General features: G+C 42.5%; 2 protein-coding genes across 2 annotated transcripts in view; both read left to right on the forward strand.

The window, feature by feature from the left end:
• LOC123485725 (melatonin receptor type 1A-A-like) overlaps positions 1-6,107 on the forward strand; it is a 52,062-nt gene extending 45,955 nt beyond the window's left edge. Inside the window, exon 2 of the mRNA XM_045216840.1 lies at positions 4,639-6,107. Coding sequence (XP_045072775.1) covers positions 4,639-5,507 — 869 coding nt within the window. The 3' untranslated portion in view covers positions 5,508-6,107. The remainder of the gene's footprint in view (positions 1-4,638) is intronic.
• Positions 6,108-10,318: 4,211 nt separating this feature from the next.
• LOC121560157 (melatonin receptor type 1A-A) lies at positions 10,319-13,261 on the forward strand. The gene is made up of 2 exons (XM_041873181.2): positions 10,319-10,322; positions 11,999-13,261. The coding sequence occupies exons 1-2, from the start codon at positions 10,319-10,321 to the stop codon at positions 12,865-12,867; spliced, it is 873 nt and encodes a 290-aa protein (XP_041729115.2). The 3' UTR covers positions 12,868-13,261.
• The last annotated feature ends 14,188 nt before the right edge of the window (positions 13,262-27,449 follow it).

Raw genomic sequence — 27,449 nt, forward strand, 5'->3', positions numbered from 1 at the left:
TAGGGCTCTCTCTCACAACCTTGTCAAGGTCTAGGCTATGTATGAACACTCCAAACAACTCAAATGGTCTAAACCCTGGCCCCAGCTTTGCTTTAGCAAGTCTCATGTTGAGGGTAGTGCAATCTTGGTCTTAGAGGTCTTAAAGACGAACTCCTCATCCCTTGCTGTCTCCACCCATAAGCGCTTACCACATAGCTTGAGAAACATCTCTTTGTTTTAGCCGGCAGACCTTCTGTTAAGTCTCCTTGTCCGGCTAATCGTGACAATAGCAGGTGCACCTAATCCTCTTACAGAGGGCTCCTGGATGATAGATCCAGGAGGACGAAGCCTAATTTATTGCAGGAAAGGTTGTCGGCCATGAAAGAATGTCTGGTATGCTACGAGGGAGAGGACAGACAGAACGAGAGGGAAGGTGCAGGGCAGACCTGGGTTTTGTTGTGCTTGTGTGTCTGTGCCACCGGCGTCCCGGAGAGAGTGACACATTTCCCAGAGGCGTCTGTGGACTGATCTGTGTGATAGATCGTAGCTGGAAGCCAAGGAGTGATGGGTGTAGATAGATGACACTTCAGCGTTACTGCAATGTTGCTGAGTCCTTGTAGAGGCGTTGTAGAAGCGTAGAAGCTCACTGGCCCCGTGTAGCTCAGTTGGTAGAGCATGGCATTTGCAACGCCAGGGTTGTGGGTTTGATTCCCACTGGGGCCAGTATGAAAAATGTATGCACTCACTAACTGTAAGTCGCTCTGGATAAGAGTGTCTGCTAAATGTGAAAAATGTAGTACAATGCTGTCTTTATGTTTAGCTCACGTCTGACACACGAGGAACTCACCACTAACAGTGCCAAGTTTATGCCACACATAGACACATACAGACAAGGGATACCTTCCATCATTTCATTGGTTACTGCTCGTGTCCACAGACATAGGGGATAGCTGTTAACTCCCTGCTTGAGTAAATTCAAGCTTTTCCTTTCCGCATACAATTTCACTCTTCAGAATGTGAGGAAAACACAGACTTTGCATAATTTAAGCAAACTAGGAAGTAACTAGCGTGTGTGTTTGTGCGTGTGCGAGCCTGAGCGTGGCCCTGTCAGAATATAATGAGAGATTCGTTCTCATCCTCCTTCTCTGTGTGTAGTGGCATGTCATGCACTCACTTCACTTGAAAGAGGGGCTGTAGTCCTTTTCTGCAGTCAATGACCAATATTTATATTTTATTTTATACCTTGATTTAACTAGGCAAGTCAGTTAAGAACAAATTCTTATTTACAGTGACGGCCTACACTGGCCAAACCCGGACGACGCTGGGCCAATTGTGCGCCACCAGAGGGTCTGTAGTGACGCCTCAAGCACTGAGATGCAGTGCCTTAGACCACTGCGCCACTCGGGAGCCCCAATAGCACCCGCTCATCGGTGGAATATTATCATTTTCTTTACATCATTTCATAATTTAAAAAAATGATGTTTCTATGTCAAACTGTTTTTGTTATATTTCAATCATCTGTTATGTATATAAATTGTAATATTGGGATGGAAACTCAAAATTGAATACATGTAGTGGTCCTCTGTAGCTCAGCTGGTAGAGCACGGAGCTTGTAATGCCAGGGTAGTGGGCTCGCTCCCCGGGACCACCCATACACAAAAGTGTATGCACGCATGACTGTAAGTCGCTTTGAATAAAAGCGTCTGCTAAATGGCATATTATTATTATGTCAACTCTATATCTGACATGGTACAGGTGTCTTTTTGTTGTTGTTGTCCATTACCATGTGTGTGAGGTGTATACAGTCGTGGTCAAAAGTTTTGAGAATGACACAAGTATTGGTCTTCAAAAAGTTTGCTGCTTCAGTGTTTTTTTATTTTTTTGTCAGATGTTACTATGGTATACTGAAGTATAATTACAAGCATTCCATAAGTGTCAAAGGCTTTTATTGACAATTACATTAAGTTTATGCAAAGAGTCAATATTTGCAGTGTTGACCCTTCTTTTTCAAGACCTCTGCAATCCGCCCTGGCATGATGTCAATTAACTTCTGGGCCACATCCTGACTGATGGCAGCCCATTCTTGCATAATCAATGCTTGGAGTTTGTCCGAATTTGTGGGTTTTTGTTTGTCCACCCGCCTCTTGAGGATCGACCACAAGTTCTCAATGGGATTAAGGTCTGAGGAGTTTCCTGGCCATGGACCCAAAATATTGATGTCTTGTTCCCCGAGCCATTTAGTTATCACCTGTGCCTTTTGGCAAGGTGCTCCATCATGCTGGAAAAGGCTTTGGTCATCACCAAACTGTTCTTGGATGGTTGGGAGAAGTTGCTCTCAGAGGATGTGTTGGTACCATTCTTTATTCATGGCTGTGTTCTTAGGCAAAATTGTGAGTGAGCCCACTCCCTTGGCTGAGAAGCAACCCCACACATGAATCGTCTCAGGATGCTTTACTGTTGGCATGACACAGGACTGATGGTAGCGCTCACCTTGTCTTCTCCGGACAAGGTGTTTTTCCGGATGCCACAAACAATCGAAAAGGGGATTAATCAGAGAAAATGACATTACCCCAGTCCAATCCCTGTACCTTTTGCAGAATATCAATCTGTCCCTGATGTTTTTCCTGGAGAGAAGTGGCTTCCTCGCTGCCCTTCTTGACACCAGGCCATTCTCCAAAAGTCTTCGCCTCACTGTGCGTGCAGATGCACTCACACCTGCCTGCTGCCATTCCTGAGCAAGCTCTGCACTGGTGGTGCCCCAATCCCGCAGCTGAATCAACTTTAGGAGAAGGTCCTGGCGCTTGCTGGACTTTCTTGGGCGCCTTGAAGCCTTCTTCACTACAATTTAACCTCTCTCCTTGAAGTTCTTGATGATCCGATAAATGGTTGATTTTAGGTGCAATCTTACTAGCAGCAATATCCTTGCCTGTGAAGCCCGTTTTGTGCAAAGCAATGATGACGGCACGTGTTTCCTTGCAGGTAACCATGGTTAACAGAGGAAGAACAATGATTTCAAGCACCACCCTCCTTTTAAAGCTTCCAGTCTGTTATTCTAACTCAATCAGCATGACAGAGTGATCTCCAGCCTTGTCCTCGTCAACACTCTCACCTGTGTTAACGAGAGAATCACTGATATGATATCAGCTGGTCCTTTTGTGGCAGTGCTGAAATGCAGTGGAAATGTTTTTTGGGATTAAGTTAATTTTCATGGGAAAGAGGGACTTTGCAATTAATTGCAATTCATCTGATCACTCTTCATAAAATTCTGGAGTATATGCAAATTGCCGTCATAAAAACTGAGGCAGCAGACTTTGTGAAAATTAATATTTGTGTCATTCTCAAAACTTTTGACCACGACTGTACTTGTGTTTCAAATTAGATTTGTTTAAGACTACCAAGAAACAGACTGTGACCCTAATTTATCCCACTGCAGTAAAAGGTTAAGGATCAACTCTGATTGACTCCAAAGTGTAAATAGCATAATTTTGGTCATAAAGTCAGTCTTGTCCTAAATTAATTTTTGTGAGACTTGTGGTAGTTGTGACTGCATCACAACGTAAATGAAGGTTGGGTTTGTTTCAAACTTTCAATCCTGCCTATATGCCCACAGCTGGCAGCACACAAGTAATTATGAATTCAGAGTGCAGCTGCACTCCAGAGATGGAAGACGAAGCAAGACACCACACTTGTCGTTTATTTAGTAAAACAATTTGGTTAAATGAAAGTCAATGAACTAAGTAGACCAGACCCAGCTGCTATTGCATTGGTGTCTATGGGAGACACCCAGTTAAGTAGACTGGAACTTAATTTTTTTTTTTCAATAGCTAACAGCCTGAGTGAACTATCTTCATTTATCCACCATCTTTGCTGCATGCGACCCAATCTTAATGTCTGTGGTAAATTTGGGTTGACTTTGGATATCCTTATGGGGCTAGTTAGGGACCATCAGAAATTACACAATGTACATGGGAGAATATGTTAACATTCCAATAGCTCCAAATTTCAATGACTTAAAAACCTAAACCAACTATAAATTGTAGAAATTCATATACAAATATTAACAGAATTTTATGAGAACCAAAACGTATGCAACATGAAAATATTGTCTCATTTACATTGTGTAATTTATTGACGGTCCCTGACTAAGAAACAAACAAAGAAACACACACACACTGACATACACCCACTGACATACACACTTACACAAGCATATGCAGATTCAAAAGCATTGTTTTTCTCTCACCATAAGCACCTAGTTGTCAAAGTAGTAGCCTTGAAGCAGATTGCTGTGTAGTGAGGTATGCAAAATGGTATATGTAAATAAATGAGTCAGGCCTCGCTTGCTGAAAGAACTGAAACACAATTACCTGTCTGTCCATTCAGCCGCTCATTCAGTGACATTAACATTGTGTTTGTCTTGATGACTTTGATTGTGCTGATTGTGATAGGATAGAATAGTTGATAATGGCAATGTTCTTTGTTTTCTCTCTCTCTCTCTCTCTCGCTCTCTCGCTCTCTCTCTCTCTCTCTCTCTCTCTCTCTCTCTCTCTCTCTCTCTCTCTCTCTCTCTCTCTCTCTATATATATATATATATATATATATATATCTCCATATCTCTATGCTCTCTCTCTCTCTCTCTCTCTCTCTCTGTGTCTCTAGGCAACATCTTTGTGGTGAGCCTGGCCGTGGCCGACCTGGTGGTGGCCATCTACCCCTACCCTCTGGTCCTGACCTCCATCTTCCACAAAGGCTGGAACCTGGGCTATGTCCATTGCCAGATCAGCGGTTTTCTCATGGGCGTCAGCGTCATCGGCTCCATCTTCAACATCACCGGCATTGCCATCAACCGCTACTGTTATATATGTCACAGCCTTAAGTACGACAAGCTGTACAGCGACAAGAACTCAGTGTGTTACGTCCTTCTCATCTGGGCGTTGACCATTGTGGCCATCGTGCCGAATCTCTTTGTGGGTTCGTTGCAGTATGACCCCAGGGTGTATTCGTGTACGTTCGAGCAATCGGCGAGTTCGGCGTACACCATCGCTGTGGTCTTCTTCCACTTCATCCTACCGATCATGATCGTCACCTACTGCTACCTGAGGATCTGGATCCTGGTCATTCAGGTTAGGCGACGGGTGAAACCGGACAACAAACCGAAACTGACGCCAAATGACGTGAGGAATTTCGTGACTATGTTTGTGGTGTTTGTGCTGTTCGCCGTGTGCTGGGCGCCACTTAACTTCATCGGGCTGGCAGTGGCCATCAACCCCGAGGTGGTGGTGCCTCTCATCCCCGAGTGGCTCTTCGTGGCGAGCTACTTCATGGCCTACTTCAACAGCTGCCTTAATGCCATCGTGTACGGGGTGCTCAACCAGAACTTCCGGCGCGAGTACAAGCGCATCGTGGTGTCAGTGTGCACGGCGCAAATCTTCTTCCACGGCAGCTCCAACGACGTGGCCGAGCGGCTCAAGAGCAAGCCGTCGCCGCTCATCACCAACAACAACCAGGTCAAGGTGGAGTCGGTGTGAGAGGACCAGCTGGTCCCAGTGCGCTCCCTACACCTCCCCCATGGCGCAAACCCTTCGATGTCTATACATCTGTAAGGTGGAAGGAAGCAATATGGCGGAAGCTCAAGCTTCACCATTTCGCTCCTTGTACCTATCCAGTACACTGCAGATCTACAAACATCGGAGGGGTTAAGGAGCCCAGGGGAAGGGGTAGGGAGCGATTTGGGACCGGGTGATACTAACACACACACAAAGGGGGAGGGGGAAGTAAGGGAACTAATGTGACATAAAAGAGTAACATTTGTTTAAAAAATACAAGTGAACAGAGAACAATTACCAAATACAAAAACAAAACAGCTTCCACTTTCTGAACTGTCCGTGATCTGTGCTATCTTCACCTCTATAAAATCAAAGCAAAATGAAAAAAATGTATCTTTGTCTTTTGCAAAAAGCACATTTGTTAGTTTTTTTGGTACCTAAAAAAGTTATAATGTACTTTTGTTTTCATGTTTACAGTGATACTAACAGTAACTCTATGTAAGACATTATATGTTTTTATTTGATATGAAGTACAGTGAGGGAAAAAAGTATTTGGTCCCCTGCTGATTTTGTACGTTTGCCCACTGACAAAGAAATGATCAGTCTATAATTTTAATGGTAGGTTTATTTGAACATTGAGAGACAGAATAACAACAAAAAAATCCAGAAAAACTCATGTTAAAAATTTTATAAATTGATTTGCCTTTTAATGAGGGAAATAAGTTTTTGTCCCCCTCTCAATCAGAATGATTTCTGGCTCCCAGGTGTCTTTTATACAGGTAACGAGCTGAGGTTAGGAGCACACTCTTAAAGGGAGTGCTCCTAATCTCAGCTTGTTTCCTGTATAAAAGAGAACTGTCCACAGAAGCAATCAATCAATCAGATTCCAAACTCTCCACCATGGCCAAGACCAATTAGCTCTCCAAGGATGTCAGGGACAAGATTGTAGACCTACACAAGGCTGGAATGGGCTACAAGACCATCGCCAAGCAGCTTGGTGAGAAGGTGACAACAGTTGGTGCGATTATTCGCAAATGGAAGAAACATAAAAGACCTGTCAATCTCCCTCGGCCTGGGGCTCCTTGCAAGATCTCACCTCGTGGAGTTGCAATGATCATGAGAACGGTGAGGAATCAGCCCAGAACTACACGGGAGGATCTTGTCAATGATCTCAAGGCAGCTGGGACCATAGTCACCAAGAAAACAATTGGTAACACACTACGCCGTGAAGGACTGAAATCCTGCAGCGTCCGCAAGGTCCCCCTGCTCAAGAAAGCACATATAAAGGGCCGTCTGAAGTTTGCCAATGAACATCTGAATGATTCAGAGGAGAACTGGGTGAAAGTGTTGTGGTCAGATGAGACAAAAATTGAGCTCTTTGGCATCAACTCAACTCGCCGTGTTTGGAGGAGGAGGAATGCTGCCTATGACCCCAAGAACACCATCCCCACCGTCAAACATGGAGGTGGAAACATTATGCTTTGGGGGTGTTTTTCTGCTAAGGGTATAGGACAACTTCACTGCATCAAAGGGACGATGGACGGGGCCATGTACCATCAAATCTTGGGTGAGAACCTCCTTCCCTCAGCCAGGGCATTGAAAATGGGTTGTGGATGGGTATTCCGGCATGACAATGACCCAAAACACACGGCCAAGCAACAAAGGAGTGGCTCAAGAAGAAGCACTTTAAGATATTGGAGTAGCCTAGCCAGTCTCCAGACGTTAATCCCATAGAAAATCTGTGGAGGGAGCTGAAGGTTTGAGTTGCCAAACGTCAGCCTCGAAACATTAATGACTTGGACAAGATCTGCAAAGAGGAGTGGGACAAAATCCCTCCTGAGATGTGTGCAAACCTGGTGGCCAACTACAAGAAATGTCTGACCTCTGTGATTGCCAACAAGGGTTTTGCCACCAAGTACTAAGTCATATTTTGCAGAGGGGTCAAATACATATTTCCCTCATTAAAATGCAAATCAATTTATAAAAAATTTTACATGCGTTTTTGTTGTTGTTATTCTGTCTCTCACTGTTCAAATAAACCTACCATTAAAATTATAGACTGATCATTTATTTGTCAGTGGACAAACGTACAAAATCAGCAGGGGATCAAATACTTTTTTCCCTCACTGTATATTATATAGTTATACAAGAATATATATCAGGTTCATTTCACCCACCTCGATAATCCGATGAAAGAAAATGACTAGGGTTGCAAAATACCTGTAACTTCTCAAAGATTCCCTGGTTTTTCAGAAATCCCAGTTGGAAGAATCCCAGAATCAGGAGGGAATAAGCAGGAACCATCCAACCAAGATTTGTGGAGTTACCAGAATTTTGCAACCCAACAAATGACAAATATATCATGCCATGAAAGCCAGAAAATGTCTGCAATGTCTGGTCACAAAAGTGTTTGTTACAGAATTTACAGATGAAAATTATCATTTTTGTTGGGGTGTGACACTGTTACACTCCTTCCTTTGGAGGACGAAGCAATATGTTTGGATTGCTGCTGTTTCACGACATCATTCGGTGTAATAAATATGTTTATAAGTGTGGGATTTCTTTCTCACTCACTTCTCATTCTCTTTCTGTCTCTTTCTCTCTCTATCTCTGTGAGCTCCTTGTATGCATGGATCTGAAGAATCGTTCATATGCAAAATAAAGGATCAGATGCAGACGTGTGCTCCTATTTCAGTACAGCACAACAGAACACAAGCACACACATATTGCAGTTCAGTTTGTTCAAATCCAATGTAATCTTTTTTTTTTGTTGATATTTTCTTGGAAAATTATTGCATGTTATATCGATACATAAGGAAATATACTTAGTAAAGACAGTTGGATAAATGGATTACCTTGCTATTAGCCAGTAGATTTTCACCGCTCAGCAGCTTAGGACTTATTTGAAGAGAGCCTTTGTCAGACGGTGCTCGCTAAGACAAATACGCTTTCAAACCCACTGATTACACTTTAATTGCCATTAGAAAACAAACCAATCTATCTCATGCTGGGGCTGTATTGATGCGCAACGTTAATTGATGTCCCCCGACTTGGCTGAGGTCCTTGGCTGAGGTCCTATCTTTTGGCCCGGAAACCAGAGATCAACAGTGACTGGCCCATGCTAAGGCTCAATCACCAACAGTAGCTGTAAACCAACTAGATATCTATCCTGGCTAGAATTCATAATTTTTTTTATGGTAAAACTGACTATATCAGTTTGGATTCCAGGCTACTAGAAACCACTACAGAAAGTATTTTTTCTTTATCTCTCATGGCAAAAGTCAATTCGTTTACCACTGTTAGTGATATAGTTTCGTAGCTTTCAGGTATTCTAGTTCAAACAAACATGATTTTCCATTAAACATTAGAATACACTTCGTGGGCCCAGGACCCTGCAACAACTAGCTGTAAACAGTGTTTGACTTGGGATGAAACAAGTGCAGGAGCTGTCTTTTTCCAATTCGGTCCATTAGACTAGTTCATCAATTCACAAACAGTATAATGCTACAGAGACCTCTGATTATTCACTGTTAAGGGTTTATACACATTTTTCATGACTTCTCCATGACTTAACCACATTTTCATGACTATTATTATAGCCTACATGAAAAAGTAAGCATTATTGACAATGGAAGGCTGCTGTGTCTGATCCCATGTAGGTCTACCATCTCCTGCCGTTGTGCCCTTGATCAAGGCACTTAACCCTCCACAAAGTAGAACTGCACTGTTAGTCACATGTTGTCTACATGTGGTCAACCCTCCACCTGGAGAGCTCCTGGGTGTGCAGGCTTTTGATCCAGCCCTGAAACACCCAAGGCTGCTTATCAAGGTCCTGTTGAGCAGATGATGTTTAGACTACAATGTGGTTAGACCAGTGCTTGAACAAAAGCCTGCACACCCAGTAGCTATTCTGGAGGATGGTTGCCAGCCTTGATATAAAATATTGCAACATTACAACCAAATACTTTTGTCTTTATAACATTATTTCCTCATTCAATGAATCAGGGATCAAATGGATAAGGTAGTCTACTTCAAAGCAAGGTATCTAACTAGACATGTTAATATATAAGACTCGAATATTCATGTTTCAGGGGAGATCTATGCACAGCATGTTATTTGTCAATTAGGCTATTCTTAGAATATTTTTTACGTTGTCGCAATTACATGGCTACTGTTTAATAGAGGGGAATCCCAGCATTCCGATGGTGCAGATTTATTTAGGCTATCTACAGTGCCGGTGGAAAGGCGACAATGACATTAATGATTAGTTAGATATAGTTAACTAGAGAGTTAACTACTACTAGTTATGTTTTGAATTGGCTATCTAGCTAGTCTGTTGTCTGTCATTACTTTATACCTGCTGCTGAAATGTTGCCAATTCTCCTCGGGCAACGGCCCACTCGCATTGGCACACACACAGCACACACAGACACTGAAGGGTCATTACGATAATGGATGATATGTACATTTTGTTGTGATTGATAATATTTAAAAGTGTGCCTTCATGAATTACATTAACTAATTTCCATGACTTTTCATGACCTTAAAAACCGTCATTTGACAACTTGGAACAGCACATCATGCACATTCAGGCTGGTGCATTTTTCTTGAACAGCCTACTGTCACGCACAGATTCACAGCAGCAAATAAACTTGAACAAAGCGGAATCAGGAAATGAATGCCCACTCTCAATTGCTATTCAATGCAGATCCCGCCTTCATTCCGCTTTGATCAACCTTTTCTGCCTAGGTGTGTGAATCTGGGCCGGCTATAGGCTAGTTTATTTTATAGTGATGGGTATTGCCTTTGTTTAAGGATGAATGTCGTAGGCGGCTCGATTGTGTGCAACGCCGCCATTCTCAAAACTTTTGACCACGACTGTACTTGTGTTTCAAAGTAGATTTGTTTAAGACTACCAAGAAACAGACTGTGACCCTAATTTATCCCACTGCAGTAAAAGGTTAAGGATCAACTCTGATTGACTCCAAAGTGTAAATAGCATAATTTTGGTCATAAAGTCAGTCTTGTCCTAAATTTATTTTTGTGAGACTTGTGGTAGTTGTGACTGCATCACAACGTAAATGAAGGTTGGGTTTGTTTCAAACTTTCAATCCTGCCTATATGCCCACAGCTGGCAGCACACAAGTAATTATGAATTCAGAGTGCAGCTGCACTCCAGAGATGGAAGACGAAGCAAGACACCACACTTGTCGTTTATTTAGTAAAAAAATGTGGTTAAATGAAAGTCAATGAACTAAGTAGACCAGACCCAGCTGCTATTGCATTGGTGTCTATGGGAAACACCCAGTTAAGTAGACTGGAACGTAATTTATTTTTTTCAATAGCTAACAGCCTGAGTGAACTATCTTCATTTATCCACCATCTTTGCTGCATGTGACCCAATCGTAATGTCTGTGGTAAATTTGGGTTGACTTTGGATATCCTTATGGGGCTAGTTAGGGACCATCAGAAATTACACAATGTACATGGGAGAATATGTTAAAATTCCAATAGCTCCAAATTTCAATGACTTAAAAACCTGAACCAACTATAAATTGTAGAAATTCATATACATATATTAACAGAATTTTATGAGAACCAAAACGTATGCAACATGAAAATATTGTCTCATTTACATTGTGTAATTTATTGACGGTCCCTGACTAAGAAACAAACAAATACACACACACTGACATTCACACACTGACATACACACTTACACAAGCATATGCAGATTCAAAGGCATTGTTTTTCTCTCACCATAAGCACCTAGTTGTCAAAGTAGTAGCCTTGAAGCAGATTGCTGTGTAGTGAGGTATGCAAAATGGTATATGTAAATAAATGAGTCAGGCCTCGCTTGCTGAAAGAACTGAAACACAATTACCTGTCCATCCATTCAGCCGCTCATTCAGTGACATTAACATTGTGTTTGTCTTGATGACTTTGATTGTGTTGATTGTGATAGGATAGAATAGTTTATAATTGCAATGTTCTTTGTTTTTCTCTCTCTCTCTCTCTCTCTCTCTCTCTCTCACTCTCTCTCTCTCTCTCTCTCTCTCTCTCTCTCTCTCTCTCTCTCTCTCTCTCTCTCTCTCTCTCTCTCTCTCTCTCTATATATATATATATCTCCATATCTCTATGCCTCTCTCTCTCTCTCTCTCTCTCTCTCTCTCTCACACTCTCTCTCTCTCTCTCTCTCTCTCTCTCTCTCTCTCTCATTATTCTCTCTCATTATCTCTCTCTCATTATCTCTCTCTCTCTCATTATCTCTCTCTCTCTCTCTCTCTCTCTCTCTCTCTCTCTCTCTCTCTCTCTCTCTCTCTCTCTCTCTCATTATCTCTCTCTCTCTCTCTCTCTCTCTCTCTCTCTCTCTCTCTCTCTCTCTACTCTCTCTCTATATATATATCTCTCTCTATATATATCTCTCCATATCTCTATGCTCTCTCTTTCTCTCTCTCTCTCTGTGTCTCTAGGCAACATCTTTGTGGTGAGCCTGGCCGTGGCCGACCTGGTGGTGGCCATCTACCCCTACCCTCTGGTCCTCACCTCCATCTTCCACAAAGGCTGGAACCTGGGCTATGTCCATTGCCAGATCAGCGGTTTTCTCATGGGCGTCAGCGTCATCGGCTCCATCTTCAACATCACCGGCATTGCCATCAACCGCTACTGTTATATATGTCACAGCCTTAAGTACGACAAGCTGTACAGCGACAAGAACTCAGTGTGTTACGTCCTACTCATCTGGGCGTTGACCATTGTGGCCATCGTGCCGAATCTCTTTGTGGGTTCGTTGCAGTATGACCCCAGGGTGTATTCGTGTACGTTCGAGCAGTCGGCGAGTTCGGCGTACACCATCGCTGTGGTCTTCTTCCACTTCATCCTACCGATCATGATCGTCACCTACTGCTACCTGAGGATCTGGATCCTGGTCATTCAGGTTAGGCGACAGGTCAAACCGGACAACAAACCGAAACTGACGCCAAATGACGTGAGGAATTTCGTGACTATGTTTGTGGTGTTTGTGCTGTTCGCCGTGTGCTGGGCGCCACTTAACTTCATCGGGCTGGCGGTGGCCATCAACCCCGAGGTGGTGGTGCCTCTCATCCCCGAGTGGCTCTTCGTAGCGAGCTACTTCATGGCCTACTTCAACAGCTGCCTTAATGCCATCGTGTACGGGTTGCTCAACCAGAACTTCCGGCGCGAGTACAAGCGCATCGTGGTGTCAGTGTGCACGGCGCAAATCTTCTTCCACGGCAGCTCCAACGACGTGGCCGAGCGGCTCAAGAGCAAGCCGTCGCCGCTCATCACCAACAACAACCAGGTCAAGGTGGAGTCGGTGTGAGAGGACCAGCTGGTCCCAGTGCGCTCCCTACACCTCCCCCATGGCGCAAACCCTTCGATGTCTATACATCTATAAGGTGGAAGGAAGCAATATGGCGGAAGCTCAAGCTTCACCATTTCGCTCCTTGTACCTATCCAGTACACTGCAGATCTACAAACATCGGAGGGGTTAAGGAGCCCAGGGGAAGGGGTAGGGAGCGATTTGGGACCGGGTGATACTAACACACACACAAAGGGGGAGGGGGAAGTAAGGGAACTAATGTGACATAAAAGAGTAACATTTGTTTAAAAAATACAAGTGAACGGAGAACAATTACCAAATACAAAAACAAAACAGCTTCCACTTTCTGAACCGTCCGTGATCTGTGCTATCTTCACCTCTATAAAATCAAAGCAAAATGAAAAAAATTATCTTTGTCTTTTGCAAAAGCACATTTGTTAGTTTTTTTGGTACCTAAAAAAGTTATAATGTACTTTTGTTTTCATGTTTACAGTGATACTAACAGTAACTCTATGTAAGACATTATATGTTTTTATTTGATATGAAGTACAGTGAGGGAAAAAAGTATTTGGTCCCCTGCTGATTATGTACGTTTGCCCACTGACAAAGAAATGATCAGTCTATAATTTTAATGGTAGGTTTATTTGAACAGTGAGAGACAGAATAACAACAAAAAAATCCAGAAAAACTCATGTTAAAAATGTTATAAATTGATTTGCATTTTAATGAGGGAAATAAGTATTTGTCCCCCTCTCAATCAGAAAGATTTCTGGCTCCCAGGTGTCTTTTATACAGGTAACGAGCTGAGGTTAGGAGCACACTCTTAAAGGGAATGCTCCTAATCTCAGCTTGTTTCCTGTATAAAAGAGAACAGTCCACAGAAGCAATCAATCAATCAGATTCCAAACTCTCCACCATGGCCAAGACCAATTAGCTCTCCAAGGATGTCAGGGACAAGATTGTAGACCTACACAAGGCTGGAATGGGCTACAAGACCATCGCCAAACAGCTTGGTGAGAAGGTGACAACAGTTGGTGCGATTATTCGCAAATGGAAGAAACACAAAAGAACTGTCAATCTCCCTCGGCCTGGGGCTCCATGCAAGATCTCACCTCGTGGAGTTGCAATGATCATGACAACGGTGAGGAATCAGCCCAGAACTACACGGGAGGATCTTGTCAATGATCTCAAGGCAGCTGGGACCATAGTCACCAAGAAAACAATTGGTAACACACTGCGCCGTGAAGGACTGAAATCCTGCAGCGTCCGCAAGGTCCCCCTGCTCAAGAAAGCACATATACAGGGCCGTCTGAAGTTTGCCAATGAACATCTGAATGATTCAGAGGAGAACTGGGTGAAAGTGTTGTGGTCAGATGAGACAAAAATTGAGCTCTTTGGCATCAACTCAACTCGCCGTGTTTGGAGGAGGAGGAATGCTGCCTATGACCCCAAGAACACCATCCCCACCGTCAAACATGGAGGTGGAAACATTATGCTTTGGGGGTGTTTTTCTGCTAAGGGTATAGGACAACTTCACTGCATCAAAGGGACGATGGACGGGGCCATGTACCATCAAATCTTGGGTGAGAACCTCCTTCCCTCAGCCAGGGCATTGAAAATGGGTCGTGGATGGGTATTCCAGCATGACAATGACCCAAAACACACGGCCAAGCAACAAAGGAGTGGCTCAAGAAGAAGCACTTTAAGATATTGGAGTAGCCTAGCCAGTCTCCAGACGTTAATCCCATAGAAAATCTGTGGAGGGAGCTGAAGGTTCAAGTTGCCAAACGTCAGCCTCGAAACCTTAATGACTTGGACAAGATCTGCAAAGAGGAGTGGGACAAAATCCCTCCTGAGATGTGTGCAAACCTGGTGGCCAACTACAAGAAATGTCTGACCTCTGTGATTGCCAACAAGGGTTTTTCCACCAAGTACTAAGTCATATTTTGCAGAGGGGTCAAATACATATTTCCCTCATTAAAATGCAAATCAATTTATAAAATTTTTTACATGCGTTTTTGTTGTTGTTATTCTGTCTCTCACTGTTCAAATAAACCTACCATTAAAATTATAGACTGATCATTTCTTTGTCAGTGGACAAACGTACAAAATCAGCAGGGGATCAAATACTTTTTTCCCTCACTGTATATTATATAGTTATACAAGAATATATATAATGTTCATTTCACCCACATCGATAATCCGATGAAAGAAAATGACTAGGGTTGCAAAATACCTGTAACTTCTCAAAGATTCCCTGGTTTTTCAGAAATCCCAGTTGGAAGAATCCCAGAATCAGGAGGGAATAAGCAGGAACCATCCAACCAAGATTTGTGGAGTTACCAGAATTTTGCAACCCTACAAATGACAAATATATCATGCCATGAAAGCCAGAAAATGTCTGCAATGTCTGGTCACAAAAGTGTTTGTTACAGAATTTACAGATGAAAATGATCATTTTTGTTGGGGTGTGACACTGTTACACTCCTTCCTTTGGAGGACGAAGCAATATGTTTGGATTTCTGCTGTTTCACGACACCCTGCAAAACTGTTCCCATCATTCGATGGAATAAATATGTTTATAAGTGTGGGATTTCTTTCTCACTCACTTCTCATTCTCTTTCTGTCTCTTTCTCTCTCTATCTCTGTGAGCTCCTTGTATGCATGGATCTGAAGAATCGTTCATATGCAAAATAAAGGATCAGATGCAGACGTGTGCTCCTATTTCAGTACAGCACAACAGAACACAAGCACACACATATTGCAGTTCAGTTTGTTCAAATCCAATGTAATCTTTTTTTTTTGTTGATATTTTCTTGGAAAATTATTGCATGTTATATCGATACATAAGGAAATATACTTAGTAAAGACAGTTGGATAAATGGATTACCTTGCTATTAGCCAGTAGATTTTCACCGCTCAGCAGTTTGCTTAGGACTTATTTGAAGAGAGCCTTTGTCAGACGGTGCTCGCTAAGACAAATACGCTTTCAAACCCACTGATTACACTTTAATTGCCATTAGAAAACAAACCAATCTGTCTCAGGCTGGGGCTGTATTGATGCGCAACGTTAATTGATGTCCCCCGACTTGGCTGAGGTCCTTGGCTGAGGTCCTATCTTTTGGCCCGGAAACCAGAGATCAACAGTGACGGCGGCGCTACAAATCTGCCCAGGTAATTTGTGATTCCACCTGGCCCATGCTAAGGCTCAATCACCAACAGTAGCTGTAAACCAACTAGATATCTATCCTGGCTAGAATTCATAATTTTTTTATGGTAAAACTGACTATATCAGTTTGGATTCCAGGCTACTAGAAACCACTACAGAAAGTATTTTTTCTTTATCTCTCATGGCAAAAGTCAATTCGTTTACCACTGTTAGTGATATAGTTTCGTAGCTTTCAGGTATTCTAGTTCAAACAAACATGATTTTCCATTAAACATTAGAATACACTTCGTGGGCCCAGGATCCTGCAACAACTAGCTGTAAACAGTGTTTGACTTGGGATGAAACAAGTGCAGGAGCTGTCTTTTTCCAATTCGGTCCATTAGACTAGTTCATCAATTCACAAACAGTATAATGCTACAGAGACCTCTGATTATTCACTGTTAAGGGTTTATACACATTTTTCATGACTTCTCCATGACTTAACCACATTTTCATGACTATTATTATAGCCTACATGAAAAAAGTAAGCATTATTGACAATGGAAGGCTGCTGTGTCTGATCCCATGTAGGTCTACCATCTCCTGCCGTTGTGCCCTTGATCAAGGCACTTAACCCTCCACAAAGTAGAACTGCACTGTTAGTCACATGTTGTCTACATGTGGTCAACCCTCCATCTGGAGAGCTCCTGGGTGTGCAGGCTTTTGATCCAGCCCTGAAACACCCAAGGCTGCTTATCAAGGTCCTGTTGAGCAGATGATGTTTAGACTACAATGTGGTTAGACCAGTGCTTGGACAAAAGCCTGCACACCCAGTAGCTATTCTGGAGGATGGTTGCCAGCCTTGATATAAAATATTGCAACATTACAACCAAATACTTTTGTCTTTATAACATTATTTCCTCATTCAATGAATCAGGGATCAAATGGATAAGGTAGTCTACTTCAAAGCAAGGTATCTAACTAGACATGTTAATATATAAGACTTGAATATTCATGTTTGAGGGGAGATCTATGCACAACAAGTGATTTGTCAATTAGGCTATTCTTCGAATATTTTTTACGTTCTCGCAATTACATGGCTACTGTTTAATAGAGGGGAATCCCAGCATTCCGCTGGTGCAGATTTCTTTAGGCTATCTACAGTGCCGGTGGAAAGGCGACAATGACATTAATGATTAGTTAGATATAGTTAACTAGAGAGTTAACTACTACTAGTTATGTTTTGAATTGGCTATCTAGCTAGTCTGTTGTCTGTCATTACTTTAAACCTGCTGCTGAAATGTTGCCAATTCTCCTCGGGCAACGGCCCACTCGCATTGGCACACACACAGCACACACAGACACTGAAGGGTCATTACGATAATGGATGATATGTACATTTGTTGTGATTGATAATATTTAAAAGTGTGCCTTCATGAATTACATTAACACATTTCCATGACTTTTCATGACCTTACAAACCCTCATTTGACAACTTGGAACAGCACATCATGTACATTCAGGCTGGTGCATTTTTCTTGAACAGCCTACTGTCACGCACAGATTCACAGCAGGAAATAAACTTGAACAAAGCGGAATAAGGAAATGAATGCCCACTCTCAATTGCTATTCAATGCAGATCCCGCCTTCATTCCGCTTTGATCAACCTTTTCTACCGAGGTGTGTGAATCTGGGCCGGCTATAGGCTAGTTTATTTTATAGTGATGGGTATTGCCTTTGTTTAAGGATGAATGTCGTAGGCGGCTCGATTGTGTGCAACGACGCTAATTCCCCTTGTCCTTGACGTTGCCCTAACGTGTGTGGGCAACGGGATTAGTGGGCCACAGACAAAAGCACCATAAACCGCCACAATTGCGCTGGTTGCGAAAGGCTGAACTGTGCATTTGACATCCACTTTGTTTACATACGGACTCTGACCAGCCATCGCCATCCTTCACCCACAGAACCTCATTCTCCCCCCTCTTCCCCCTTCCCCGTACAATCCCCCTGCTAATCCTGTGAGCTGTGTGTTGTAGGGAATGAATGGGCAGGACAGAGACTGGAGCATATATATAAAAATCCCAGGGTTTTATGCCCTCCTCAAACTGATTCATACAGTGATCTGGTCCCCTCCCGCACACTTTCATAATCTCCCCTTGGCACCAGGATCTACAACACACACACACACGCTCGCCCGCACATGCACACACACGCACACACACACACAAATGCACACAAATGCACACACAGAGGGGGGGGAAACACAGTGTTACAAGGTCTGGGAGGTGATGAGGGGGGAAAACACGGTGTTACAAGGTCTGGGAGGTGATGAGGGGGGAAAACACGGTGTTACATGGTCTGGGAGGTGATGAGGGGGGAAAACACGGTGTTACAAGGTCTGGGAGGTGATGGGGGGAAACACGGTGTTACAAGGTCTGGGAGGTGATGAGGAGGGAAAACACGGTGTTACAAGGTCTGGGAGGTGATGAGGGGGGAAAACACGGTGTTACAAGGTCTGGGAGGTGATGAGGGGGGAAAACACGGTGTTACATGGTCTGGGAGGTGATGAGGGGGGAAAACACGGTGTTACATGTTTTCCTCCCCCTGTGTGTGTGTTGTAGATCCTAGTGCCAAAGGAGGTTCTAAAAGTCTGCAGGAAGGGACCAGATTACTGTATCATTCTGTTCGAGGAGGGCATAAATCCCTGGGATTTTTATATTTGCTCCAGTCTCTGTCCTGCCCATATTTTTCGCTGAGCGTCTGTCCACTTCGGGAGGCCAGGGATTTGTTTGTGGGATGACTGCTGGGAGGCTTGACCCTGGCTCTGGATCAAAGCTTCCCCTGGCTGGTGTTCATCAGGCACAGAATGGAAGAAAACAGACTGAAAAAGGAAGGGACTAGCTGGTCTAATAGAAATGTTCATCTTCATTTTCCGTTTGCAAAATGTGTTAGAAATGTTCTGTTGCGTGCTCTAATGAACATGATCCTGGTGGGTTCTGGATGGTCCCTGGTGAGTGTTCATCACGGTGAAACGAGACAAAATAAATGTGTGATGATGGTCTCACCACCAACCTGGGCCTCATTTCTCAGTGTTTCAATTAGCGCTGTTAAGTTCATTGTTAGATCCCAGTTAAAATGTGTCGTTAGCATCCGTACTGTTTCCCAATAACCACAGTTGCACTAACGCTGAATCAGTCACAGAATGTGGTAACTTTCTCCCATTTCTTGAACGCAGGTAGAAAATATACAGATATTTTCATGAGCTATTGAGACTCCTTGTTGTTATTCATGTTGCACTTGATACAATTATCATTGTAAAAACCATTGAATGTGGGACTATCAGCCCCATAGATCAGGGCAATATGAAGTTTGATCAAACAGTATGGCATTGTTTACATTGTCTGGCTGCTCACGTGCACTGGATGCTTCTCAGCCAGGTTTGGCTGAATAGATCATGTCACGGGACTGCCAATTTCAACTCCCTTCATCCGGTACATAAGTTAGTAGGTCTTGTCCGAGCCAGAACGGAATCTCCTGTACACCCCCCAGACAGGATGCTAGTCTGACGCAGGGCCTTACCCCCAATTATGGAGAAATCGCTCCGCCATTACCTGCTTGCTAAAACTCAAAAACTTCAGTTTATGTGACAAAACAAGCTGTTTTGTGTTTAGTGTAGACAATCAATGTACCATCTAAACTGCTGTGAAATATATTTTCAAGCTGGTGTTCAAAACCAAAAGTAAAAAGATGGAAAAACTGAACTTGAGGGGAAAGCATAGAAATAGCACACGTAGATTGGATCGACCGCATATCAGACTTGATCTATAACACACATTTCTATATGAATTCTGTCAGGTCACGCACAAAGCTACATACTGCAGCTTTAATGCTGAGTGCAAAGCAGAGAGGCTTCAGGTCCCATTTTCTTTAGAATGACTCGACCAGGGATCAAACCCCTGACCTTCCATTCTCAGGGCAGACAGTCTAACCGCACGGCAACTGATTTGACATCAGGTACATGCTGCTCTGCAAATCAAACGCACCTCTGAAATGGGTTGAGTCCTGGCAAAAGCCCATGTGAGAGATTCAGAGCTTTGGAGTAATGTAATTATTAGAATTGAATGTTGTTTTTTGAGTTTGAAATATGCTTTACATTTGCTGGTAATTTAGTCCTTTCTGGAATCCAAGCCTCGGAGACACAAGCTGAAGACAATTGAATGTGAAAATGCAAATGTCTAAACAGACACAGTATAGCAGAGAATAAATATCCATGTTTAATTTGATCCCTCTCTAAATAGTTTCAACTAACCGGAACTTTTAATGCAAGCTTAAACATGCAACGAAATTCATTTATTGACGACTAATTTAATTTGCCACGCTTCGACGTGTATAAAAACTGTATAAACTGTAGCTAAGCACAATAGAGTTCCATAAACTATATCTAAATACCGTAGATTCCCAAACATCGTGCTCATCAAACTTGCAATGTGGCCCAAAATAAATGTTCTGGTGATATGAATTGTGTCCGTAGCCAAACATACAGTACATCAGGCCACCCAGGTGCGATTATATGCCTCCATATTCCAACTTGGCTATACCCTTGGCTAGGGTGAAAATAGGGTGACATTTCAACCACAGGATTATGTCAAAACATGTTGAATTTGTACCTTTAAAAACAACGTCAGATCTTCAGCGTTATAGCCACTCTCAGAAAAAAGATAGGCTGGGCAGCACCTCCTACTGGAGAATTGCTCTATCTACAGCCCCCCTTTAGTCTCCCATCCAGGGTTTTAGCCAAGCTCTGCTTAGTTATGATAGTTGTCACTGACTATTACCGATGTGCTATCATAAAAATGATAGTTGAGAGAGTTCCACTTAACCCATAAGCGTCTAAGCCCTGTTGATGAACATTTGTATTTGGCCTTACTGTGGTCCTCTGTAGCTCAGCTGGTAGAGCACGGCGCTTGTAATGCCAATGTAGTGGGTTCGATCCCGGGACCACCCATACACAAAAATGTATGCACCCATGACTGCAAGTCGCTTTGGATAAAAGCGTCTGGTAAATGGCATATTATTATTTATCCATACAAACGCATTGATGAACAGATTCACTACATGGAACAACAGAATGTCCCCCCAAAAAAACATCTAAAGGAAGTTTGTTCTGAAGTGTCTGTCCTAAATCTGAGAGATATAAGAATTGTTTTTTTGTGTGTGTTTTTTTTAACATGTATTTAACCCCTTCTTTTTTCCACTAAACAGTCTCCATAGATACTTCCTTTAATTATTTCAACTGGTACCAGGGGACCTTCAGACAAGTCTTGTGAGGCCACCGACATTCATTCAATACGTGTTCATGAGAATCTCACCTTTCCACAGAGGGGTCATATTAGTGTGAAGACAAAACTGTTTGGACACTGCAGACAGAAATTGGCAGATCGGCTGTACCGACTTCAGACGAGTCTCCTGACACTTATGGGGGTCGTAGAGCAAAAACGGAGAACACCATCGTGTTCATGAGAGTCTCATCTAGAGGACGCTACAGACGATTTTGTGAGAAGACCGATTTTCGGGAGTTCTCATGGTCTGACAAACAACGCTCCAGCTCTGTCACCTTTCACCGCAGATGCGGAAGTGCGACATAGGTGGATGCGGTGGATTGAGACACATCCAATGCAAAAAATGCAGATATAGTCTACACATTAATAATTGATATGTTGGATTCACATCTCCATTTTAACAAAATATCAATGTTAGGACTAAATCAAAGGAAATAATCAATTCAAACTTTAAGTGCACTTTAAATACAGTTTGATATGATTTAGTCCTTTGATATTTGGTTCAGATGGAGACGTGAATCCAACATATCAATTATTAATTTGTAGACAAACCTTTAAATCTTGATATTTGGTTGCATTGCATTTGATTACTTTTTATTACAAAATAATTAAAATGAGTAACACATCCACACATATAAAGCGTGCATGTTCAAGATAGCATGCATAGGTCGTCACAGGTCTGTGGAGATTTTCGCAATTGCTGTAATAATCTGAGCAGACTCTCGAACGGCAATGATCACTTGCACCAATGTAATCTCAACTGCAATCGAGGTAATCTGGTTATGCTATTAGATGAAGCACAGTGATATCACATGAATCTGCTGTATAAATAAACACAATATCTGACATTGTATTCCCATTCTAACTTTGGTGTGCTTTTAAATGGTTGAAAGCGCAGTAATAGACATTTGGGTGACAACTAAACCAAAAATCAAACATTGAAATTTGGTTGTGCTTTTAGGTTGAGAGCATAGCGATAACACATTGGAAATTCAACTACCTTTGGCTGTCTTTTTGAGTGGGTGAATATAGGTTGTGGCTGGGCTGGGTTGGAATCTCTCGTTGATCGACGTCTCAACCAAATATTACCCAATCATCAATGTGGAAATGAGTGGGGTGCCCATTTGGTCAGGTGTTTCTCTCTTTCCCTCTCTTTCACTCTTTAGAGCTCTTTCATAATGTCTTTCCACGATTCCTCCTATCCTATCTCCTCACCTCTTTCTCTCTTCCCTCTGACCTTCTTCTTTAATGGGTTTTATGAAGGATGCGTGGAGAGAGGATGTGAGAAATCATGAGAAAATAAATTGAAAAATACCCTCTCTATCGCTCCATAGCCCATGATGGAAGTATTACACTTGTATTCTCCATCTTCTGAATGGACCATGTCAACTCTGGGTGTTGCCCAACCAATCAGGGCAATGAGGACAGATTGGGCCCCACATAGTGCATCCATGAAGAAGGGTAGAGACAGAATGAGACAGGAAGAGAGGGAGCGAGAGAGAGAGATGGGTTCAACATTGAATGGCAAGGAGGCTCCTTTGTCACCGGTTGTCTCTGTTGAGAATAATGTAGAGAAAGAAACATAGAGCCATTGACACGTTCTCATAAAACACATTTGGAATAGTCAGGATAACAAAATACACTATTAGCAAATCAACCTTGAAAATAAGCAAACGCTACATGGATGAACAATTGTCTAATATTCCATTCCCCCCTTCTTTATTACACAATTCCAGCTCCCTGTATTATGCTTGTATGTTTTTTATCAGTGAATGTTTCTCCTTGCTCCCTCCCTAACACTCGGACAGAATCATAGGAGTGTGTGTGTATGTGTGTGACAGCGTGCCTTGCCTTACAATGTTTCACCTAAGCCCTGCCGAGCTATAGGACATGATTGTGTCCGCCAGCATAATATTATGCTACTCGCTACATGCTACCAGCCAGAGAGCACTGACAGTTGAGATAATAATAATAATAATAAAATGCCATTTAGCATAGATAAGGTGGTCGCAATGCAGAGGATGTCCAGGACACACGCACGCACACACACACACACAAACACACACACACACACACACAGTTTTGTACAACACACACTCACATACACACACACACCCCAAGCATCCCATAGCCACTCATCAGCGGTTCAGACCAAAATAGCCAGACAACTCAACCTAAATTGAATTCCGTTGCTCTATCAATCGCTACATATATTCAGTCTGACACTGCCATCCTAGAAGTTGTTTGTACAAAAAGAATTAATCAGCAATTGGATTGTCTCTAAAAAAATCTAACCAATCAGAGTGTCAAGGTTGATACCGTCATCATATAGGCCAGCTCTGGCCCAACCCATTGGTTTCTGGGACCAATCATAACGGTCAGAATGTATTTATATTCTAGAAATTGTCGCGAGGGAGGCAAATCATGGAGAAGAAATGTCAGTTGGCCGGAGCGATGTGGATGGGTTGCCAGCAAGAAGAGCATGACTTGGAAAAGGTGTTCTGTCCCTCTAGGAGGAGACCAACAACCCTCAAGTATTGTTAATTCACTCACGTCTGAAGAGCAAGGTCGTATTAATTTGTGCATGGACATATTAGTAAACACAACAGAACGTTTTGCAACGGTCAGGTCCCACTGGGCACAAACTGGTTGAATCAATATTGAGAACTGATTCGAAAGAGTCATAAAGGAACCTCGGCAATTGTTGTCTTTTTCCCACCCAACCTAAATCCAATGACATGGTTACATTTTTTGTTGATTTCATTATGAATTCATGTTAGTTAATGAATATAAATCAAAATCATACATTGAGCTGACCTCTGTGTCCAGTGGGTTCTCTCATGGTGGACATTTTTCATTTGGGTAAGAAGGCATAAACAAAGGTTATATTTCGTTTTTGATTCGATTTATTAGGATCTCCAATTAGCTCGACGCCAATGGAGACAGCTAGTCTTACTGGGGTCCGACACATAATGAAAACAACATTACAGACAAATACTTAACAATTGACCTACATTTAAAAACATTAACATGTAGTGAGTGTGTGTGTGTGCATGTATCAGTTACACATACATGTCAGTATACATGTATACAAACAACAAGTAGGTCACATGGGGGGAGAGGCGTTGTGCCGTGAGGTGTTGGTTTATTTGTTTTTGAAACCAAGTTTGCTGTTGATTGAAGATTGAAGGGAGTTCCATGCACTCATGGCTCTGTATAATACTAAATGTTTCCTTGAATCTGTTCTGGACCTAGGGACTGTGAAAAGACCCCTGGTGGCATGTCTGGTGGGATAAGTATGTGTGTGTCAGTGCTGTGTAAGTTGACTATGCAAACAATTTTGAATTTCCAACACATTAACGTTTCTTATAAAAACAAGAAGTGACGCAGTCAGTTTTTCCTCAACTCTTAGCCAAGAGAGACTGGCATACATAGTATTAATATTAGCCCTCTGATTACAATGAAGAGCAAGACGTGCCGCCCTGTTCTGGGTCAGCTGCAGCTTCATTTGGTATTTCTTTTGCAGCACTTGACCATATGACTGGACAATAATCAAGGTAAGATAAAACTAGAGCCTGCGGGACTTGCTTTGTGGAGTGTGGTGTCAAAAAAAGCAGAGTATCTCTTTATTACGGACAGACCTCTCCCCATCTTTACAACCATTGAATCTATATGTTTTGACCATGACAATTTACAATGTAAGGTAACACCAAGTAATTTAGTCTCCTCAACTTGTTCAACAGCCACACCATTCATTACCAGATTCAGCTGAGGTCTAGAACTTAGGGAATGATTTGTACCAAATACAATGCTCTTAGTTTTAGAGATGTTCAGGACCAGTTTATTACGACCACCCATTCCAAAACAGACTGCAACTCTTTGTTAAGGGTTTCAGTGACTTCATTAGCTGTGTTGCTGATGCATATATGGTTGAATCATCAGCATACATGGACACACATGCTTTGTTTAATGCCAGTGGCAGGTCATTGGTAAAAATAGAAATTAGTACATTAAAATTTTAGTCATTTAGCAGACACTCTTATCCAGAGCGACTTACAGTTAGTGAGTGCATACATTTTTCATACTGGCCCCCCGTGGGAATCGAACACAGATAGCTCTGGATCCAGAATATGGAAAACACATACGTTTTATTAACAACAGGTTTTGGTCAATAATATCAAAGGCTGCACTGAAATCTAACAGTACAGCGCCCACAATCTTATTATCAATTTCTTTCAACCTATCATCAGTCATTTGTGTCAGTGCAGCACATGTTGAGTGCCCTTCTCTATAAGCACGCTGAAAGTCTGTTGTTAATTGGTTTAGATAGAAATAGCATTGTATTTGGTCAAACACAATTTTTTCCAACAGTTTGCTAAGAACTGGCAGCAAGCTGATAGATCTGCTGTTAGAACCAATAAAGACCATTTTACCACTCTTGGGTAGCGGAATGACTTTGGCTTCCCTCCAGGCCTGAGGACAAAGACTTTCCTCTAGATTCAGATTAAAGATATGACAGATAGGAGTGGCTATAGAGTCAGCTACCATCCTCAGTAGCTTTCCATCTAAGTTGTCAATGGCAGGAGGTTTGTCATTATTGATCGATAACCATAATTTCCCCACCTCTCCCACACTAACTTTACAAAAATCAAACGTACAATTATTTTCTTTCATTATTCGTTTTTTTTATGCATGAGTACGATGGCACCCTGTTCGTTGTTGGAATTTCCTGCCTAAGTTTGCCCACTGTTCTCCTGTCTAAACTCATCGAGCTGACCCTGGGAGAACTGCAAACTGTTCTTCAGGTCCTGGACCTCTCTGCTCAGGTCATCCATTATTTTATTAGTTGAATCCACCAGTATTTGGACAAAACACTTGAAGCTATTTTCTTGTTGTTGTAACAACTGCTTGTAGAACTTTTTGTTCGTTTAAAATATCCTTCACCTGTGATAGAGACACACCACTCACCTCAACAGTACTCCGCCTGCTTTGGTCTTTGTCATGGTAGGTTACTCCTCGTAATTCCAGACAGGGCAGGTCGCCTGGAAGATTGGAAACAACAACAGCAAACAGCAGGGATCTAGACAGCCACAAGCCTGGGACAATCCGTGGTTCCAGCCACAATGGCTAACCGCATCGCGGACTGTGCTCAAGCTCTCAAGAAAACCTCACTAACTTGATAGGCAGCTAGCTAGTAGCTAGGCTAGCTGATATGCCAAGCATCTCCTCAGACACGACCTTAGGCGTCTGGATCACTGGACAGAGAGTAGCGGTCCCATCAACTGAAGCCAACCGCGTTGCGATCCAAACTCAAAAAGCTGGTAACAAAACATTTTCAATAGACTTTCAAAACGTTCCAAAACAACAAACCGAGCTCTCCTTCGTTCCACGTTCAACAGGAAGTGACGTGGAAGCTCATCCAAAGTGATCTGGAAACTCATCCAACACTCTGGAAAATCGAATCAGGAGGGCCGGAGGATGCTGTATCCTTCATATAGATTAGGATTACTGAATATGGACAAGAGATTTATCCTGGTCCTCAGCTACGTGCCACGTTAATCATAGCATGCGTCCCAAACGGCATCCCTATATAGTGCACTACTTCTGATCAGCCCTACAGATGTAGGAACTTAATTTGAGTTAGTTTGCTACAGCAGGAGAGTAATCCTGCAGCAACAGGAAATGTGAATTATTATGTGGATTATGATTAATGGGAATTTTTTGTAGGGGATGATACATTTTTTTTAGGGGCAAATCAAGTCTGACATTTTAAAGTGGAAATTACTAACTTTAGAAGCCTTTTTAATCCTTGAATACACTACAAGTTTGCATTTCCTGCTGTGCAAGTTCTCAGCAACAACATTAAGATCCTACATCTATTTGGGCCCTGGTCAAAAGTAAGCAGTGCACTACGCGTGCCATTAGGGACGTGTCCATAGAATATAGATACATAAGATACTGTAGGAGAAAAGGGGAAAAAACGACAGTATACTAGTGGAATCTATGAGTTGCACGTATGTGGGGGGTGCGTGTGTGTGCAGTGCCCTCTGCGGTGTGTGTCTCGTGTTAAATGTACGTAGGTTCATTGTCTTTTC

The sequence above is a fragment of the Coregonus clupeaformis genome, unplaced genomic scaffold (assembly GCF_020615455.1).
Source record: "Coregonus clupeaformis isolate EN_2021a unplaced genomic scaffold, ASM2061545v1 scaf0820, whole genome shotgun sequence".
NCBI classification, from domain to species: domain Eukaryota; kingdom Metazoa; phylum Chordata; class Actinopteri; order Salmoniformes; family Salmonidae; genus Coregonus; species Coregonus clupeaformis.